The sequence below is a fragment of the Pipistrellus kuhlii genome, unplaced genomic scaffold, assembly GCF_014108245.1.
Source record: "Pipistrellus kuhlii isolate mPipKuh1 unplaced genomic scaffold, mPipKuh1.p scaffold_m20_p_4, whole genome shotgun sequence".
Classification (NCBI taxonomy): Eukaryota; Metazoa; Chordata; class Mammalia; order Chiroptera; family Vespertilionidae; genus Pipistrellus; species Pipistrellus kuhlii.
The window spans coordinates 33,131,276-33,146,838 of record NW_023425540.1 but is presented as its reverse complement, the minus strand read 5'-3'; the positions used below and the strand labels follow the sequence as shown (position 1 = coordinate 33,146,838).

The window sequence follows — 15,563 nt, the reverse complement described above, 5'->3', positions numbered from 1 at the left end:
TAAATTGATAGCTGTTTGAAAAGCAATCTAGCATAAACATATATTCGTTGATCTAATAATTTCATTTCTATGCTTTTTACATTAAGAAAATATTCCTAAACACAGTAAGAGTTTTGTGAATAAGACAGCATTAGTTATAATAAAAGGACATGACATGATTACGTTAATTGAAGTCTAGCCATGATCCATTACATCAACCTAATTTCAATGAAAAATTTAAACAATAATAACACAAAACAAAACATAGCATTAAGTCTAGAATTATATTATCTTTATTTTTTAGGTTTTTTTTTTCTTCTTTATTGATTAAGGTATTACATGTGTCCTTATCCTCCCCCTGCTCATGCCTTCATCCCCCTAGTGTCCACTGGTTATGCTTATATGAATGCATATTAAGTCCTTTGGTTGATCTCTCCCCCTTCCCTCATCTTCCCCTGCCTTCCCTCTGGGGTTTGATGATTTGATCAATGCTTCTCTATCTCTGGATCTGTTTTTTGTTATCAGTTTATATTGTTCATTATATTCCAAAAATGAGTGAGATAATGTCATATTTATCTTTCTTTGACTGATTTATTTCACTTAGCATAATGCTCTCCAGGTCCATTGATGTTGTTGCAAAGGGTAGGAAGGCGTCCCTTCCTTTTTACAGCAGCGTAGTATTCCATTGTGAAGATGTACCACAGTTTTCTAATCTATTCATCTGCTGATGAGCACTTAGGCTATTTCCAAATCTTAGCTTTGGTGAATTGTGCTGCTATAAACATAGGGGTGCATGTATCTTTTCTAATTAGTGTTCCTAGTTTCTTGGGATATATTCCTAGAAGTGGGATTACTGGGTGAAATGGGAGTTCCATTTTAGTTTTTTGAGGAAACTCCATACTGTTCTCCACAGTGACTGCACCAGTCTGCATTCCCACCAGCAGTGCACAAGGGTTCCTTTTTCTCCGCATCCTCTCCAGCACTTCTCGTTTGCTGATAACCATTCTGATAGGTGTGAGATGGTACCTCATTGTCGTTTTGATTTGGATCTCTTGAATTACTGACTTTGAACATGTTTTCATATGTCTCTTGACCTTCTGTACGTAGTCTTTGAAAAAGTATCTATTTAGGTCCGTTATCCATTTTTTTTAATTAGATTATCTTCCTTTTGTTATGTTGTATGAGTTCCCTGTAAATGCTGGAGATTAAACCCACATCAGAGATAACATTGGCAAATATGTTCTCCCATGCAGTGGGTTTTGTTGTTTTACTGATGGTTTCTTCTACTGCACCGAAGCTTTTTATTTTTATGTAATCCCCATTTGTTTATTTTCTCTTTAGCTTCCATTGCCCTGGGAGCTGTATCAGTGAAGATATATTTCTTCAGCATATGTATGAGATTTTGCTGCCTGTAGATTCCTGTAAGATTTTTATGGTTTGTTTCCCTGCTTACATTTAAGTCCTTTATCCATTTTGAGTTTATTTTTGTGTAGAGTGTAACTTGGTGGTCTATTTTCTCTCCTCTCCCCCACTCCTCCGTCCCCCCACATGTATCTGTCCAATATTCCCCAACACCATTTATTGAAGAGACTGTCTTGACTCCATTGTATGATCTTGCCTCCTTTGTCAAATATTAATTGAGCATAGTGGTTTGGGTTGATATCTGGGTTCCCTATTCTATTTCATTGGTCTATACATCTGTTCTTGTGCCAGAACCAGGCAATTTTGAGAACAGTGGCTTTGTAATACAGCTTGATATCTGGTATTGAGCTCCATCCTGCTTTGTTCTTCTTTCTCAGGATTGCTGCAGCTATTCAGGGTCTTTTTTTTATTCCAGATGAATTTTTGGAGAGTTCTTTCCAGGTCTGTGAAATATGCCATTGGTATTTTAATGGGGTGTGCATTCAATCTATATATTGCTTTGGGTAGTATGGGCATTTTAATGATGTTGATTCTACCAATCCATAAACACAGTATGTTCTTCCATCTGTTTATGTCTTCCTCTATCTCTTTTTTCAGTGTCCTGTAGTTTTCCAAGTACAGGTCTTCTACCTCGTTAAGTTTATTCCTAGGTATCCTAATTATCTTGGTGCAGTGGTAAATGAGATTGTCTTTTTAATTTCTCTCTCTTTTTTCTTTTTCTTTTTTAATATATTTTATTGATTTTTTACAGAGAGTAAGAGAGAGGGATAGAGAGAATCATCAATCAGCTGACTCTTGCATACCCCATACTGGGGATGTGCCCGCAACCAAGGGTACATGCCCTTGACCGGAATCGAACCTGGGACCTTTCAGTCTGGAGGGCGACACTCTATCCATTGAGCAAAACCGGTTTTGGCTAATCTCTCTTTCTGTAAATTCACTATTAGTGTATAAAAATGCCATAGATTTCTGGGCATTAATTTTGTATCCTACATTGCCAAATTCATTTATTAAGTCTAATAATTTTTTATGGAGTCTTTAGAATTTTCTATGTACAGTATTATGTCATCTGCAAATAAAGACAGTTTTCCTTCCTTTTTTCCTTTCATATTCTTGTCTAATTGCTATGGCTAGCACTTCTACTACTGTGTCTAATTGGAGTGGTGAAAGTGGGCATCCCTGCCTTGCTCCTGTTCTTAGGGGAAATAGTTTTAGTTTTTGGCCATTGAGTATGATGCTGGCTGTAGGTTTATCATATAAGGCTCTTATTATCTTGAGGTATGTATGATCCCTCTATTCCCACTTTGCTGAGGGTTTTTATCAAAAAAAGAGTGTTGGATTTTGACAAATGCTTTTTCTGCATCAGTTGATATGGCTATGTGTTTTTTATAAAATATGGAATGCAGCCGAAGCCGGTTTGGCTCAGAGGTAGAGCGTCGGTCTGCGGACTGAAAGGTCCCAGGTTCGATTCCGGTCAAGGAATGTACATTGGTTGCAGGCACATCCCCGGTAGGGGATGTGCAAGAGGCAGCTGGTTGATGTTTCTCTCTCATCGACGTTTCTAGCTCTCTATCTCTCTCCCTTCCTCCTCTCTGTGAAATATCAATAAAATATATTTTTTAAAAAAAATATGGAACGCTTCACAAATTTGCATGTCATCCTTGCACAGAGGCCATACTAATCTTCTCTGTTTCATTCCAATTTTAGTATGTGTGATGCTGAAACAAGCACTACAATGACAATATCTTAATAACCAATATAAAACCGTACCCAAAGGAATCATCACAAATTAAAGCAATTCTATAAAAAAATTAGCAGTTATAAATCTATCAAAAATTAAGACAGGATAGTATTGACACAAACATAGGCATATATATCAATTAAATAGGAGACTGGAAATAACCCCAATACATATGGATGGAAATTTAGTATCTGATAAAAGTGATGTTTCTAAAAGGAAAATAAGAGAAGTTGGATTATTCAATAAATGATGGTGATAACTATATAACCATCTCAGAAAAGTCCAGGCCTATACTTCACCAAGAGAAATTCTATATGGATCAAAAGATTTAAATGTAAAAACTTTTTTTTTAAATCTACTAATGGGAAAACTTTTATAAGCCTGGAGAGGGGGATAGGGAGTGTCTTTTTAAATGACAGGAAAACCAGAAGCCATAAAAGATTGAAATTCATCTATATGTAAAAATAAAAAATGTCTGCATAACAAAAACCACTATACATAAAATCAAGACAAATGACATACAGAGAATAACGTATTTACAACCTATATCACACACAAAGAGTTTTCTTTAACATAATAATAGCTTCTACAAATCAATATGAAAAAGACATATAACCAATTCTTTATAAAGTCAAATGATATGAACAGATAGTTCACAGAAAAAGCATACATGATTCAAATACAAGAAGAGACGCTTGACCTAACTCATACGTATTCATTATATATCAATATCTAAGAATGATTAAAAAAAAAGAATTTCTGACATTCAAACAAAAATAACAATTGCCATGTTTTTACTAGTTGGTCTGCTATCCAGACCATTCTATATAAACAATGAAGCAAGTAGTAATCACATACATACCTGAGTTGCTGAATTGCCAATATCCTCAGATTGAGTATTAACACTTGGAGATGGATGCATATCAGAAGATTCTTGAACTTTTTTCTGGCTTTCACTAAGTGGATTGGATCTTTTCAAATTCTGTCTTGATATAGGTATAAGGGGTTTTAAGCGTTTTTTTCTATGAACCTGAGTAGGTTCATCAGACTCCAAATTATTCTTTGAACATATTAAAGACAAAAATCCCAGGGGTCTTCTGCCAGGTCTAGAAATACAAACATAAAGATATTCAAGAATATCCAGGAAGACACATTCTTAATACCAACTTCTTTCCATTAATCCTACAATGGCATATGTACTAGTAATACAACATTACTGCATACAATTAGTGCTTTAAAGTGCATACAAATCACCTAAGAATCTTATTAAAATAAAATTTCTGACTGAATTAATGGAGGATGGAGCCTGGGTTCTGTATTTCTAACAAGTTCTCAAAGGATGCCCATGCTGCTGGTCCCATGACCATACTGAATAGTAAGGTTCTACAGCAGATGTCAGCAAACTAGGCCAAATGTAGTCCACTTGATTCTATAAACAAGTTTTACTGAACACAATTGTGTTTATCGGTTTAAATGATTGCTTTTGTACTATAAATGCAGGGTTTAGTAGCTGCAACAAAGACATATGGGCCACAAAGTCTAAAATATATACTACACGATCTTTAGCTAAAATTTGTTGACCCATATTCTAGAATACTGCTTCTTAGTTAGTTTTAATCCAAAATCCCCTGATGCCTCCCTCTTTCTATATTCAGCACATCTCTTAGATCATAAAAGAAATTGCTGAGCTTCACTTTCTGTAGTTTAGATAACTAGAACGATAGATTCATTAAATATGCCTTTTTAAGCTAAAAATGCCCTTCCCCCCTTTCCTTTAGTGGAGGTTAGTACATGTCCTCCCTTTTCAACTCACCAACACCATATTAATGACTTTAAATCTGCTGACAAGAACAATAATTATGCAGAAGCCAGAATGCTTTGCTTCTAGAGTATGAGGAAAATAATGTGGGGAAAACTGGCTTTGGGCTTAAATTCCACACTTACTCTCATAAAGACAAAGCCATGGTTTGCCTCTTCGGTATGCCATAAGGGAGAAAAATGTACATTTTCCGGGACCTCAATAAAACAAAATCCAGAACTACTTCTGATGTTAGTCCTGTCTTAGATCATCTACATGTGCACTGGTAGCTACTACATGATAGAATAAATAAGGATCAAATAATAATCAAGGACAATGTGGAAAACCAAATGTGTAATACGAAATTCTAAACATTTTTTATCTAAAGAGTCCAAGTTTCAGCACTTAAGAGATTTCTCAAGATACCTGGATAGTGGGGGTTTTGAAGATGATGTGATGCAATCCACTTGTTCAGACTTAGAAGCTGCACAAGTTCCTTCTTTCTTATCAGACACAACCACCTTATCCTGAGGTAACAGAGATGAATTCTTTTCTATGTGTGTATCTATTATTTTATCAAGAGGTCTAGATCCCATACTCTGAAAAGTTTCTTCAAGTTGCTCTTTCTGAGGTTCTGGTGTTGTATGTGTGCTTTCTGAAGTAGGGAAGATACTTTGTCCCTTGTAAGACATCCCTTAAAAAAAAAGAGAAAAAATGGTAAGCACATATATTGAAATTAATACAACAAATGGAACTTTAATATTTGAAGGAAAAAAACCATGACATTCTATCACAAGCATGCTCTAGTAAGCTAAAGTAGAATAAGCTAAATTAAAAATTAGGGAGTTACCTGGATGCTCAAGAATAATATAGCTAGCTAAAAGTTATAGTAACAGCTTCTCAAAAATAGTCTTATCAATATATTTTCACCTAGAAAATTTCTCCATAAATATTTCTTAAACTAACAAAGTGATCATTTTCTAATCTCAGGGTATAAGAAAGGACCTACGAAAATTCCTTTGTATCCAGCCAGCTTTTTAATTACTAAAATGGTAGTTGTTGAGCTTTCTCAGGAATCCTGTAGAGTTGTGTTTTTCCATTAAATACAGAAAGTAGACTTTTATGGCTACCAAAGTGCCAAATCCATAATCTCAGCAGGGGAAAAAACACATCTAATAATAAAAGCATGATTCTTAGAGAACAGTGAGCAAGACTCTGCTTCAATCCCAAATTTGAACAAGATGCATCATAAATAATGAGGGGTACTTAGGAAAATATAATCACATTAAAATTGAATTCACTCACCTGTCTCCTCAAAAACATTTATCAATTCCTTTGAACATACCTGTTTTAAGAAAATTTACAAAAAAAAATTAGAAATCCATTTATCAAATAAAATGAAGTGGGCTGGGAGAGGACAGTGGGTAGAAAAGGAGACATAGTATGTAATACTTTCGTTAACCAAAAAGTCTCAATGTGCCAGGACCGGTTTGGCTCAATGGATAGAGCGTCGGCTTGGGGACTGAAGGGTCCCGGGTTCGATTCCGGTCAAGGGCATGTACCTTGGTTGCGGGCACATCCCCAGTAGGGGGTGTGCAAGAGGCAGCTGATCGATGACTCTCTCTCGTCGATGTTTCTAACTCTCTATCTCTCTCCCTTCCTCTCTGTACAAAATCAATAAAATATATTTAAAAAAAAAAAAAAAAAAAAGTCTCAATGTGAAAAACACATAAATAGTCAAATGACAAATAACCAACTGGGAAAAACATCTGCAACTCATATCTCAGGTACATATAAGAGAGTTCCTTCAAATCTATAAGAAAAAGATTAACAACCCAATTTTAAAAACTGGGTCAGGAATTCAGTCATCTCATAGAAAACACAAATGGCTTAAAAATATGAAAATATGCTCAAACCTTACCATAATAAGAGAAATTAAAACTATTCTGGGAGATTATTTTTCACCTATCAGGATACACTGCCTCTGATGTCTGCTATCATCTAGGGACTATTGGTCTTCAAGTGTCCCTTTGATATACAGATGCTAAATTAACTTTGCCATAGTGTGGTTACATATTGTACACAGTGTGGTACATACATTATAAGCACCGGGGGGAAAAAAAAAAACAGAGAGTGCTAAGAAACATACAACACAATGCATGCTGACTGAATCTGCATAGTACTATCAGACTGCGTAGTATTATAAGATAGTGATGGTTGAGTTAAGAAGTTTGTGTGTTTTCAGGCAGGGGTGGAGAAAGTCTGGTTCGTGTGTCAAGGCCTCCGAAATCATTTGGTCTGTTCCTGCCAAGGCATTTGGCGTGAGTTAATTCAATGTTTGACCAAATATAGAAGGCTAATTTTAAGCTGATAATTATAAATATGATGTTATAAATATTTATAAGAATGATATTATAAATAGCCAAATGGTACTTGACAGAAAGAAGGTTTGGGATTGGGCCTAAACTGGCAGTCGGATATCCCCCAAGGGGTCCCAGATTGGAGAGGGTGCAGGCTGGGCTGAGGGACACCCCCCATGCATGAATTTTGTGTAACGGGCCTCTTGTCTGTCTGTCTGTGTAACGGGCCTCTTGTCTCTCTGTCTCTCTCTCTCTCTATATATATATATATATATGCCTAAGTGACTATTATGACCTAGCAACCGGAACAACTGGTCAACTAGTTGCTATGATGCATACTGACCACCAGGGGGCAGACGCTCAATGCAGGAGCTGCCCCCTAGTGGTCAGTGCATTCCCACAGCCAAACTCCCATGGCCCCTCCCTGGCCAGCCAACCTCCCATGGTGCCTTCCCTCGGTTATCCCCCCAACTGGCCCTGATCAGGGGGACTGACCAACCTCCCATGGCTCTTCTCCCCAATCAGGGGCCAGCCAGCCAACTTCCTGGGGTTCCTCCTCCCAGCCGGCCCCCCAATAGGCCTTGATTGCCAGCTAGACCAAGATACCCCACCCATGCATGAATTCATGTACCAGGCCTCTAGTCTTTATCCTATATAAAAGGCTAATATGCAAATTGACCAAAAGGCAAATGACTGGTCATTATGATGCACACTCAACACAGGAGCTGCCCTCTGGTGGTCAGTGCACTCCCACAGGGGGAGCACCCCTCAGCCAAAAGCCGAGCTCACAGCTGGTGAGTGCAGCCTCTCCCGCCTCCTCAGCAATCAGACATCCCCTGAGGGCTCCTGGTCTGTGAGAGGGCGCAGGCCGGGCTGAGGGAATCCTCCCCCCACCTGCAAGTGCATGAATTTCGTGCACCGGGCCTCTAGTATAAAGAATATAAAGGAAAAAAACAAATCAATTTGTTATAATATGGCCATCTTACTTAGTGGCTCTCTTACCTCAGAGGTATATTCTTGACAATCACTTCTTAGAGTGAGTGAATGTTTTTTGGCAGGAGGAACATGGTCACTTTCATCAGACCTACAATGTAATCTCTTCCTAGACATAAGATCCAAATTAGTAGGAGGCTTTTCAGAAGCATCTCTTCCAGAATTAGAAAAACACATGGCATCCTGGTCAACTGAAGTTATTGGAAAATTCATACTGCATAGAAAATACATACACATTAAATCAATTAGAGCTATTCCAATCAAAACTACCAAAAACACTTCAAAGTAACTAACACATACATGGCCATGACCAAAAAAAAAGGTTATTGAGCTCCATTAATATTTAAAGGCTTAGCACTTAAATTCATTACTACTGAATTAAATCTGAGGTACAAAAATGTCTGTAAAGTTAAATTGTAACCTAAAATGTCTCTTTCTGATATAAAAAACTTCAATTTCTAATTTCATTTAATGTGCAAGTAAGCATCTTAATCAGTGACTGTTAAACTACAACTTAATAATTCTACTGTAAAGAATTAAAATAAGTATCAAAAATATATAGAAATGTTACCTCTCCTATTTTTGCTTCTTTCTGTGAATGTATTTAAGATATATATTTGTTTACAAAGTAACAAAATTAAAGGTATATATAAATGATTACAAAGTAACCATACCTTTAATATAGGGATGTCGAACTCAATCAGAGAAGGGGCCAAAATCTAAAATCCAGCCTAAATCGCGGGCCGAATGGTTTACTGAACAGTCATAAACTGTCATTGTGATGGAAACGCAGCGGAGTGCAGTGATGACAGCATGGTGCAGGCCACAATGCAAGGCCTGGCGGGACGGATTTGGCCCGCGGGCCTTGTGTTTGACACATGTGCTTTAATAGATGCCACTTCATGATCTACATTTGTAGGTGTTTTTAACTTTCAAAATACTTAAAATACCACACAGGTTTCATACAAAAAATATTATACATTTGTGACAATTTCATCAGATATAAAATAAATGATTTCTTCTCTACTTTATCACATGATTACTAAATAAGATATCTAGAATTACAAATGTTGGTAAATGGCTCATTCCTATCAATACTATTTTATTCATAAAGAAAATTTTCTCCTAGCAAAAACAGTTTAGCTCATTCATTACCTCATGTCACCCTTTTCTTCTGTAGTCACAGACTTGACCAATATGGGCGCTGGCAGTAAAGGGTTTGGCATTAACTGTGTAGCGTTATCAGTAAATTCTTCTACTGCATTGGTTGGAATTTCCACCAGAGTTAAAATGAATGCTTGCTCTTCCTCAGCATCATGATGTATGTTACCAATTAGATTCACTATCAAAATTTAAAAGTTAGTAATGAAAAGCTGAACCATGAGAAAAAAGAAAATCTTTTAATTTCTAAAAAAGTTTCAAAACAACTTATCATTAATAATAAAAACTGAATTACACCCCCCCAAAAAAGTAATTTGATAAAGATGATTCACTATAGAAATTTATAATTTTGAGCAACAAAATACTTCAGTTTGTTTTTCTTAGTTTTTTTACATTAAGGCCATCATAGACCTCCCTCTCCTCCCTCCCCTCCCCCCCCTTCCCCCCACCCCCCCCGCCAAAAACACACACACACTGTTTTGTTTTTTATACAAATTGGGGAATAAAAACCATACTGTTAGTTTCTATAATACTTTATTGAAGCGGATTATCATACCTGCTAAATCCTGAGGATTGCTTACATTCTCTTGTTGAACTTCTGGAATATTAGTTGGTATACACTTGCCATAAAAATTAAAATGAAAAAGTAAAGTTGACTAAATCTCAATTTTAAAAAGTATTCCTGACATTTTGATATACTGAACAGTCATGGTTTCAAACCTCAACAATTATCTAACCCTATGCAATTTTTCAGTGTTTTTGAAACTTAGTTGTACCAATAAACTTTTGATTAAATATTTACACATAGCAATTCAAACTAAAATGACAATATGTATAGTCTATGAAATGAATTTTGGCTCAGTGGATAGAGCTTCAGCCTGGGGACTCAGGTTTGATACTGGTCGAGGGCACATGCCTGGGTTGTGAGCTAAATCCCCAGTAAGGGATCTGCAGGAGGCAGCTGATCAATGATTCTCTCTCATTATTGATGTTTCTATCTCTCTCTCCCTTTCCCTTCATCTCTGAAATCAATAAAATTATATATATACGCTAACGTCTGGACCCTATTCCCCCCCGGAGATTGGTTTCATTGGATTGGGTTGAGGATCACTCACTCCTACAGACCCTTCTGCAACTCTCTTCCTTAACACCGATCAGACTAAGTTTATTCATTTGTTTTCCACAACTATGTATCCCCATAGCTCACGTAGTGTTAGACACGTATCTTCTCAGATCCAGGGGTTAAGTAGCAAGAGGTGAATTCTCTGTGTAAAAACACTTCCCTTTTCAAAGCTTTTATAACAAAGCTAGGTATTGGCTAGTTATCTCTGTGCTCCAGAGACTAAAAACACAATACAAATTCTATCACAGTACATTCTTGCAAAGGCAAAACAGATCAGTGGCTGCCAGGGGCTGGGAGTGGGAGAGAAGGGGTGACTAAAAAAAGACACCAGAGCATTTGGGGGATGATCAAATTGTTCATGTATTAGTCACATGACTATATATGTTTGTCAAAATGTATAGAATTGCATATTAAAGAGGATGAAAGGTATTGTGATTGTATTATTCCTCCCCCCCCCCTTTTTTTTTTAAATGAGGAACAAACACCTAGCCACCACTTGTTACATTTTTCATTTTTACCTCAGGCACATAAGATGTAAGCACATTGTCTCCACTCGAGTCCTTTGCCAGGGGCTCTCCAACAGAACTCTCACTAAGACCCTGACCCAAACCAAGTGTGTGGGAGCTTGTCTCAGAGGAAACAACTGGAGCAAATGACAATATCTGAATTTCTTGAGATCCCTGTGCTTGGTCTTCCTTTCTGAAAGAGAAATTAGTACGTATTAGTTTCAGTATATATTTGAAATCAAGCAGAAAACCATAGCATGCTTAGAGCTAGATACATCAAATTCCTCTATGTTAATGTTTTTTAAACTTTTATATTAATACAACAGAACCTGAATGTATGTTTGTTTTTTAAATTAAATTCTTACAGCTAAACCTTAAGGATATAGTTGAAACATAGTAAAATCAAATCCCACAATCTCTCCTCTTTACCTTCCCTTTAGGCTTGCTTCCTGCAAAATACTGGTCTCTTCAATTGCATGGTCATGTTCCAATCTGCTCTGCTCCTTATTCTCTGCTATTGTTTCTGATTCAAGGTTTTTATCTTCTAATCCTGTTGCTTTAGGAGCGTTTTTCTCTGTTTCTTAAATAAAAAACATTTAAGATATAATCCAAAATAGTACAGTTAAAATCTCCATATTAGAAACATATTTTCTTTTCAAAGACAGATCACTATATCGTGAACTCTTTCAAACATCTCTTAATCCAAAAAGCAAGTTTATTATTATTTATTTTTTAATGTATTTTTATTGATTTCAGAGAGATGAAGGAGAAGAGAGAGAGAAATAGAACATCAGTGATGTGAGAGAATCATTGATCGGTTGCCTCCTGCACAACCTCTCCTGGGAATCAAGCCGACACTCTAGGCATATGCCCCGACTAGGAATTGAACCATGACCTCATGGTTCACAGGTTAATGCTCAATCACTGAGCCACACCTGCCAGGCTAAAAAGCAAGTTTATTCACAGGGCACATATTTCACTCCTGACTACCACAAAAACTGTGTCCCCATCTAGTGGTAATAGCAGTATAACTAGAAATCCACCAACAAAAGTAATTTATAGGTGGATATACATAAGGTCTGGTTAGTTCCACCTTGGGAAAAGTACTGGGAAGGAGCTGTTCTCAAAGAATAGTATTACAAAGAGAAAGAAAATGACTTCTTGAGTCAGCATGAGAGTGCTTCTGGGTACTGCTCAGACCAGAGCAAGTAACTAGCATTGCTGGGTGAAAAAGAAACCCCAGAAATCAAGAATCTAAAACAGAAATGATGTTAACCATCCAGAACTTCTACATACAACATACAGGGTTTAACACAATCTCGGTAAATATTTCAACACCACTAAGTCACACATTTTGAAAAGTGGAGAATAGTGTACTGTATGCATATATTTTTATTCTTCCTGAAATATACATATGAATGTATATATGAATGTATGGGCATATATACACTCTCATTAGATGTTTATGTGTATAAAATCTTTCTGGAAGTCTATAATAAAAATGGTTAAAAGCAGTTTACCACTAGAAGTGGAATTAGAGGTCTAGAAACCTAAGGAGGAGGGAGTTTTTAAAATCGTATGCCTTCTGGGCACTCTCTTCTTTTATGCCACATGCATGTATACCTTTCTAAGAAATGTGTGCTTGAACATTCATATATACACACACACATTCACATACAGAAAAAAATATATATAAAGACAAAAGTTTGATCAAGTAAATATAGTAAAATGGTATTAACTATTAAACCAATTGGTGGATTTATAGGTAATTATTTAATAGCTATTTCTACTTTTTGTACATTTGAAATTAATAGTAAGTTAAAATACAGTAAGTTTAACTACTGAATACTCCATTTGAAATGTCATGTAATTTCTTGTGTCAAAATAATTTTTGCAAGGGAACAATAAAATTTACCTCTTTGAATTTCCACTTCTCCTTTGGTTACAAGCAAATTGGGAACTTCCTGATGAGCACCAAATCTGTTGGTCCTTAAAATCTTAAGATTTGGCTTAGGCTTGGCAAATCTCCTTCTCATTCTCAAATTATTGGTCACCTCAGAAGTTGTATTCCTAGAAAAAGAGGGGGGAAAGAGAAATCTATCAATGTGTAAGAATTCTCTCTTACATTGATACATTCTGTCTAGCACTGACAGATATGTGCCACCTTCTAAGAAGCCACATTGTCTGAAGTTTCATTTCTTAATGCTAAAGTTACGTGGTAGTAACTTTTCTAAAGGTCTTGAGAAGGGAAGAGATTCTGGACCATATTTTTAAAACAGAGACTAAAACTATTTACGTAAAACTATTTCATTAAAGCTTTAAAGCTTACACAGTAATTTTAATATGCAAAACATCAAACTAAAATCACAATCAGCAAATTTTTACTTTAAAGGATAAGGAATCAGTACTGCATACTTTACCACTTATACAAGTATTACTTAAATCTATTAAATTGATGGTTTAAATATATTTATTAATAGGATACTGTAATTTATTTTTTGGTAAAACTCAAAAGAAATAATAAAGCAAAATAAACCTGGTTGATCTGGCATTTTCCTTTACTTTCTCCATAAAACCAATTTCTTCTTTAGTACTTTGTTCCTCCAATTCAATCTTGTTTTCTTCTAATGATGAAAGAGGTATACTACTGACAGGTGAAGAAAGCTCCTGATATTCATAAACAATTTTGTCACTGACATTATCTGGGTTAAAAGGAATATGGCTTTTATCCTTTGAATGAACACCAGGAAGTACACATATTCCTATTGCAGAAAAAAACAGAAAATATAAATAGATGTCAAAATAAATCCTTCAGTATTCAGCAATTGCAAATTTCTATACTGTTTTTAAAGTTTGCTCTTCTGGGCTCTAAAACTAAATGTATGATCCCATTCTTTATGCCAAATATTTTACCTATTCGAAGCTTAATAATTCTTACAGATGGAAGTATTTGGGTTATTATAAGTAAAAATAAATCTTTTTGTTACTTTCAATAACTATATAACCTCAAATAAATTAAGAATATCACCTTTATTTACAATTTTTCAAAATCTGTATTTTATGTCTTAGAGATTTGTGACAGGCTCCAATGCAATACTATTCCATTAAGAATCAAGGCTGGGGGAAAAAAAAAAAAAAAAAAAAAAGAATGAAGCCCATTCTGGCCAGGTGAATTAATTAGAGAATCATCTACGACACCAAAAGGTCACAGGTTTAATTCCCAGTCAGGGCACATACCAAGGTTGTGGGTTTGATCCTTGGTATGGGAGGCAACTGATGGATGTCTCTCTTACAATGATGTTTATCCTTTCCCCTCTCCATTCCCCTCTCTCTAAAATCAATAAAACAAAAAAAGATAAACCATGATTCTGTTCACCTCATACAATCTACAGTTTACACATCTTTAAAAGAAACATTTCTGTATCTGCATGACATATTCATAGAGTAAGATACTTAATCAAGACCATTGCTTCTCTGTAAGGTCAGCCTAAAATATTAAAAATCTGGGTTGACATATAATTTGGCTCAATTCAAACTAATAGAACATTCTAAACCAAATAATCTCATTGAGGACTATTGTCCCATCATACTGTATTCAAATGTCACGTAAGGGTCAAACTACCCAAAGAAGCAGCTCCTTTGATAAAGAAACATGTATAAAGTAATCAGTGATTAATAAGTGCCGTTAACCAATGATGTTTATGATAACAAAGGTAACTTTGTGCTGGGGATACAGCACTGAACAAATATTCCACAAATACAAACTACTCTTAATAAACCAAGTACAGCCCTAATTGGTTTGGCTCAGTGGATAGAGCGTTGGCCTGTGGACTCAAGGTCCCAGATTCAATTCCAGTCAAGGGCATGTACCTTGGTTGTGGGCACATCCCCAGTAGGGAGTGTGCAGGAAGCAACTGATCAATGATTCTCTCATTGATGTTTCTTAACTCCCTATCCCTCTCCCTTCCTCTCTGCAAAAAAATCAATAAAATATATTTTTTAAAATAAATAAATAAATAAATAAATAAATAAATAAATAAATAAAGTGCACTATCTTGAAATAGTGGCCACTACATCTAAAGGGACAGTTAAATGGATCATTGCATACATATTATCTTTTCTGAAAAAACAACAAAGTGGTGCCAACTTGAAATGTAACAGGCAAATATTCACTTATTATACAAATGTGGGTATAATTTCTTAAAAGTTGAACTTTAAAAGTTGTTTTGAGGACTTATTTTTCATTCTTACCATCACTCTGCTCTGTACTGATCTCTGACTGCAACACTAGATCTCCCATTGTAAGTAAAGTAATGGCAGCTTCAGTGCTTCCATCGTTGGTATCTTGTGAGAAAATATACCAACATTAAAACAGAAGAATGAATCTGGAAATTTAAGTTTGTTTACTTAGAAAGTTTTTAAATTCAGGTGTTTATCCTCTAGTAACAAGTTTCAATATCCTCTATACCACTAATCCCTT

The 15,563-nt window shown here is 35.8% G+C and overlaps 1 protein-coding gene and 1 non-coding gene across 15 annotated transcripts in view; both read right to left on the bottom strand.

The window, feature by feature from the left end:
- Positions 1 to 15,563, bottom strand: part of BDP1 (B double prime 1, subunit of RNA polymerase III transcription initiation factor IIIB) — a 72,432-nt gene that overhangs the window by 2,645 nt on the left and 54,224 nt on the right. For 7 of the 14 annotated variants that reach the window (XM_036411140.2, XM_036411146.2, XM_036411144.2 and 4 more), the window contains 11 exons: positions 15,335 to 15,427; positions 13,620 to 13,845; positions 12,999 to 13,153; positions 11,513 to 11,663; positions 11,078 to 11,276; positions 10,011 to 10,074; positions 9,449 to 9,635; positions 8,303 to 8,507; positions 6,246 to 6,285; positions 5,367 to 5,634; positions 4,005 to 4,248 (listed from right to left, as the gene is read on the bottom strand). In XM_036411140.2, the coding sequence (XP_036267033.1) occupies positions 4,005 to 4,248; positions 5,367 to 5,634; positions 6,246 to 6,285; positions 8,303 to 8,507; positions 9,449 to 9,635; positions 10,011 to 10,074; positions 11,078 to 11,276; positions 11,513 to 11,663; positions 12,999 to 13,153; positions 13,620 to 13,845; positions 15,335 to 15,427 (1,832 nt within the window). Of the gene's footprint in view, positions 1 to 4,004; positions 4,249 to 5,366; positions 5,635 to 6,245; positions 6,286 to 8,302; positions 8,508 to 9,448; positions 9,636 to 10,010; positions 10,075 to 11,077; positions 11,277 to 11,512; positions 11,664 to 12,998; positions 13,154 to 13,619; positions 13,846 to 15,334; positions 15,428 to 15,563 lie in introns of those variants that run through there. The other 7 variants (XM_036411143.2, XM_036411160.2, XM_036411149.2 and 4 more) reach the window with 6 other exon arrangements.
- On the bottom strand, positions 3,026 to 3,132 carry LOC118704074. The gene has a single exon (XR_004983287.1). It is a non-coding gene; the product is annotated as a U6 spliceosomal RNA (small nuclear RNA).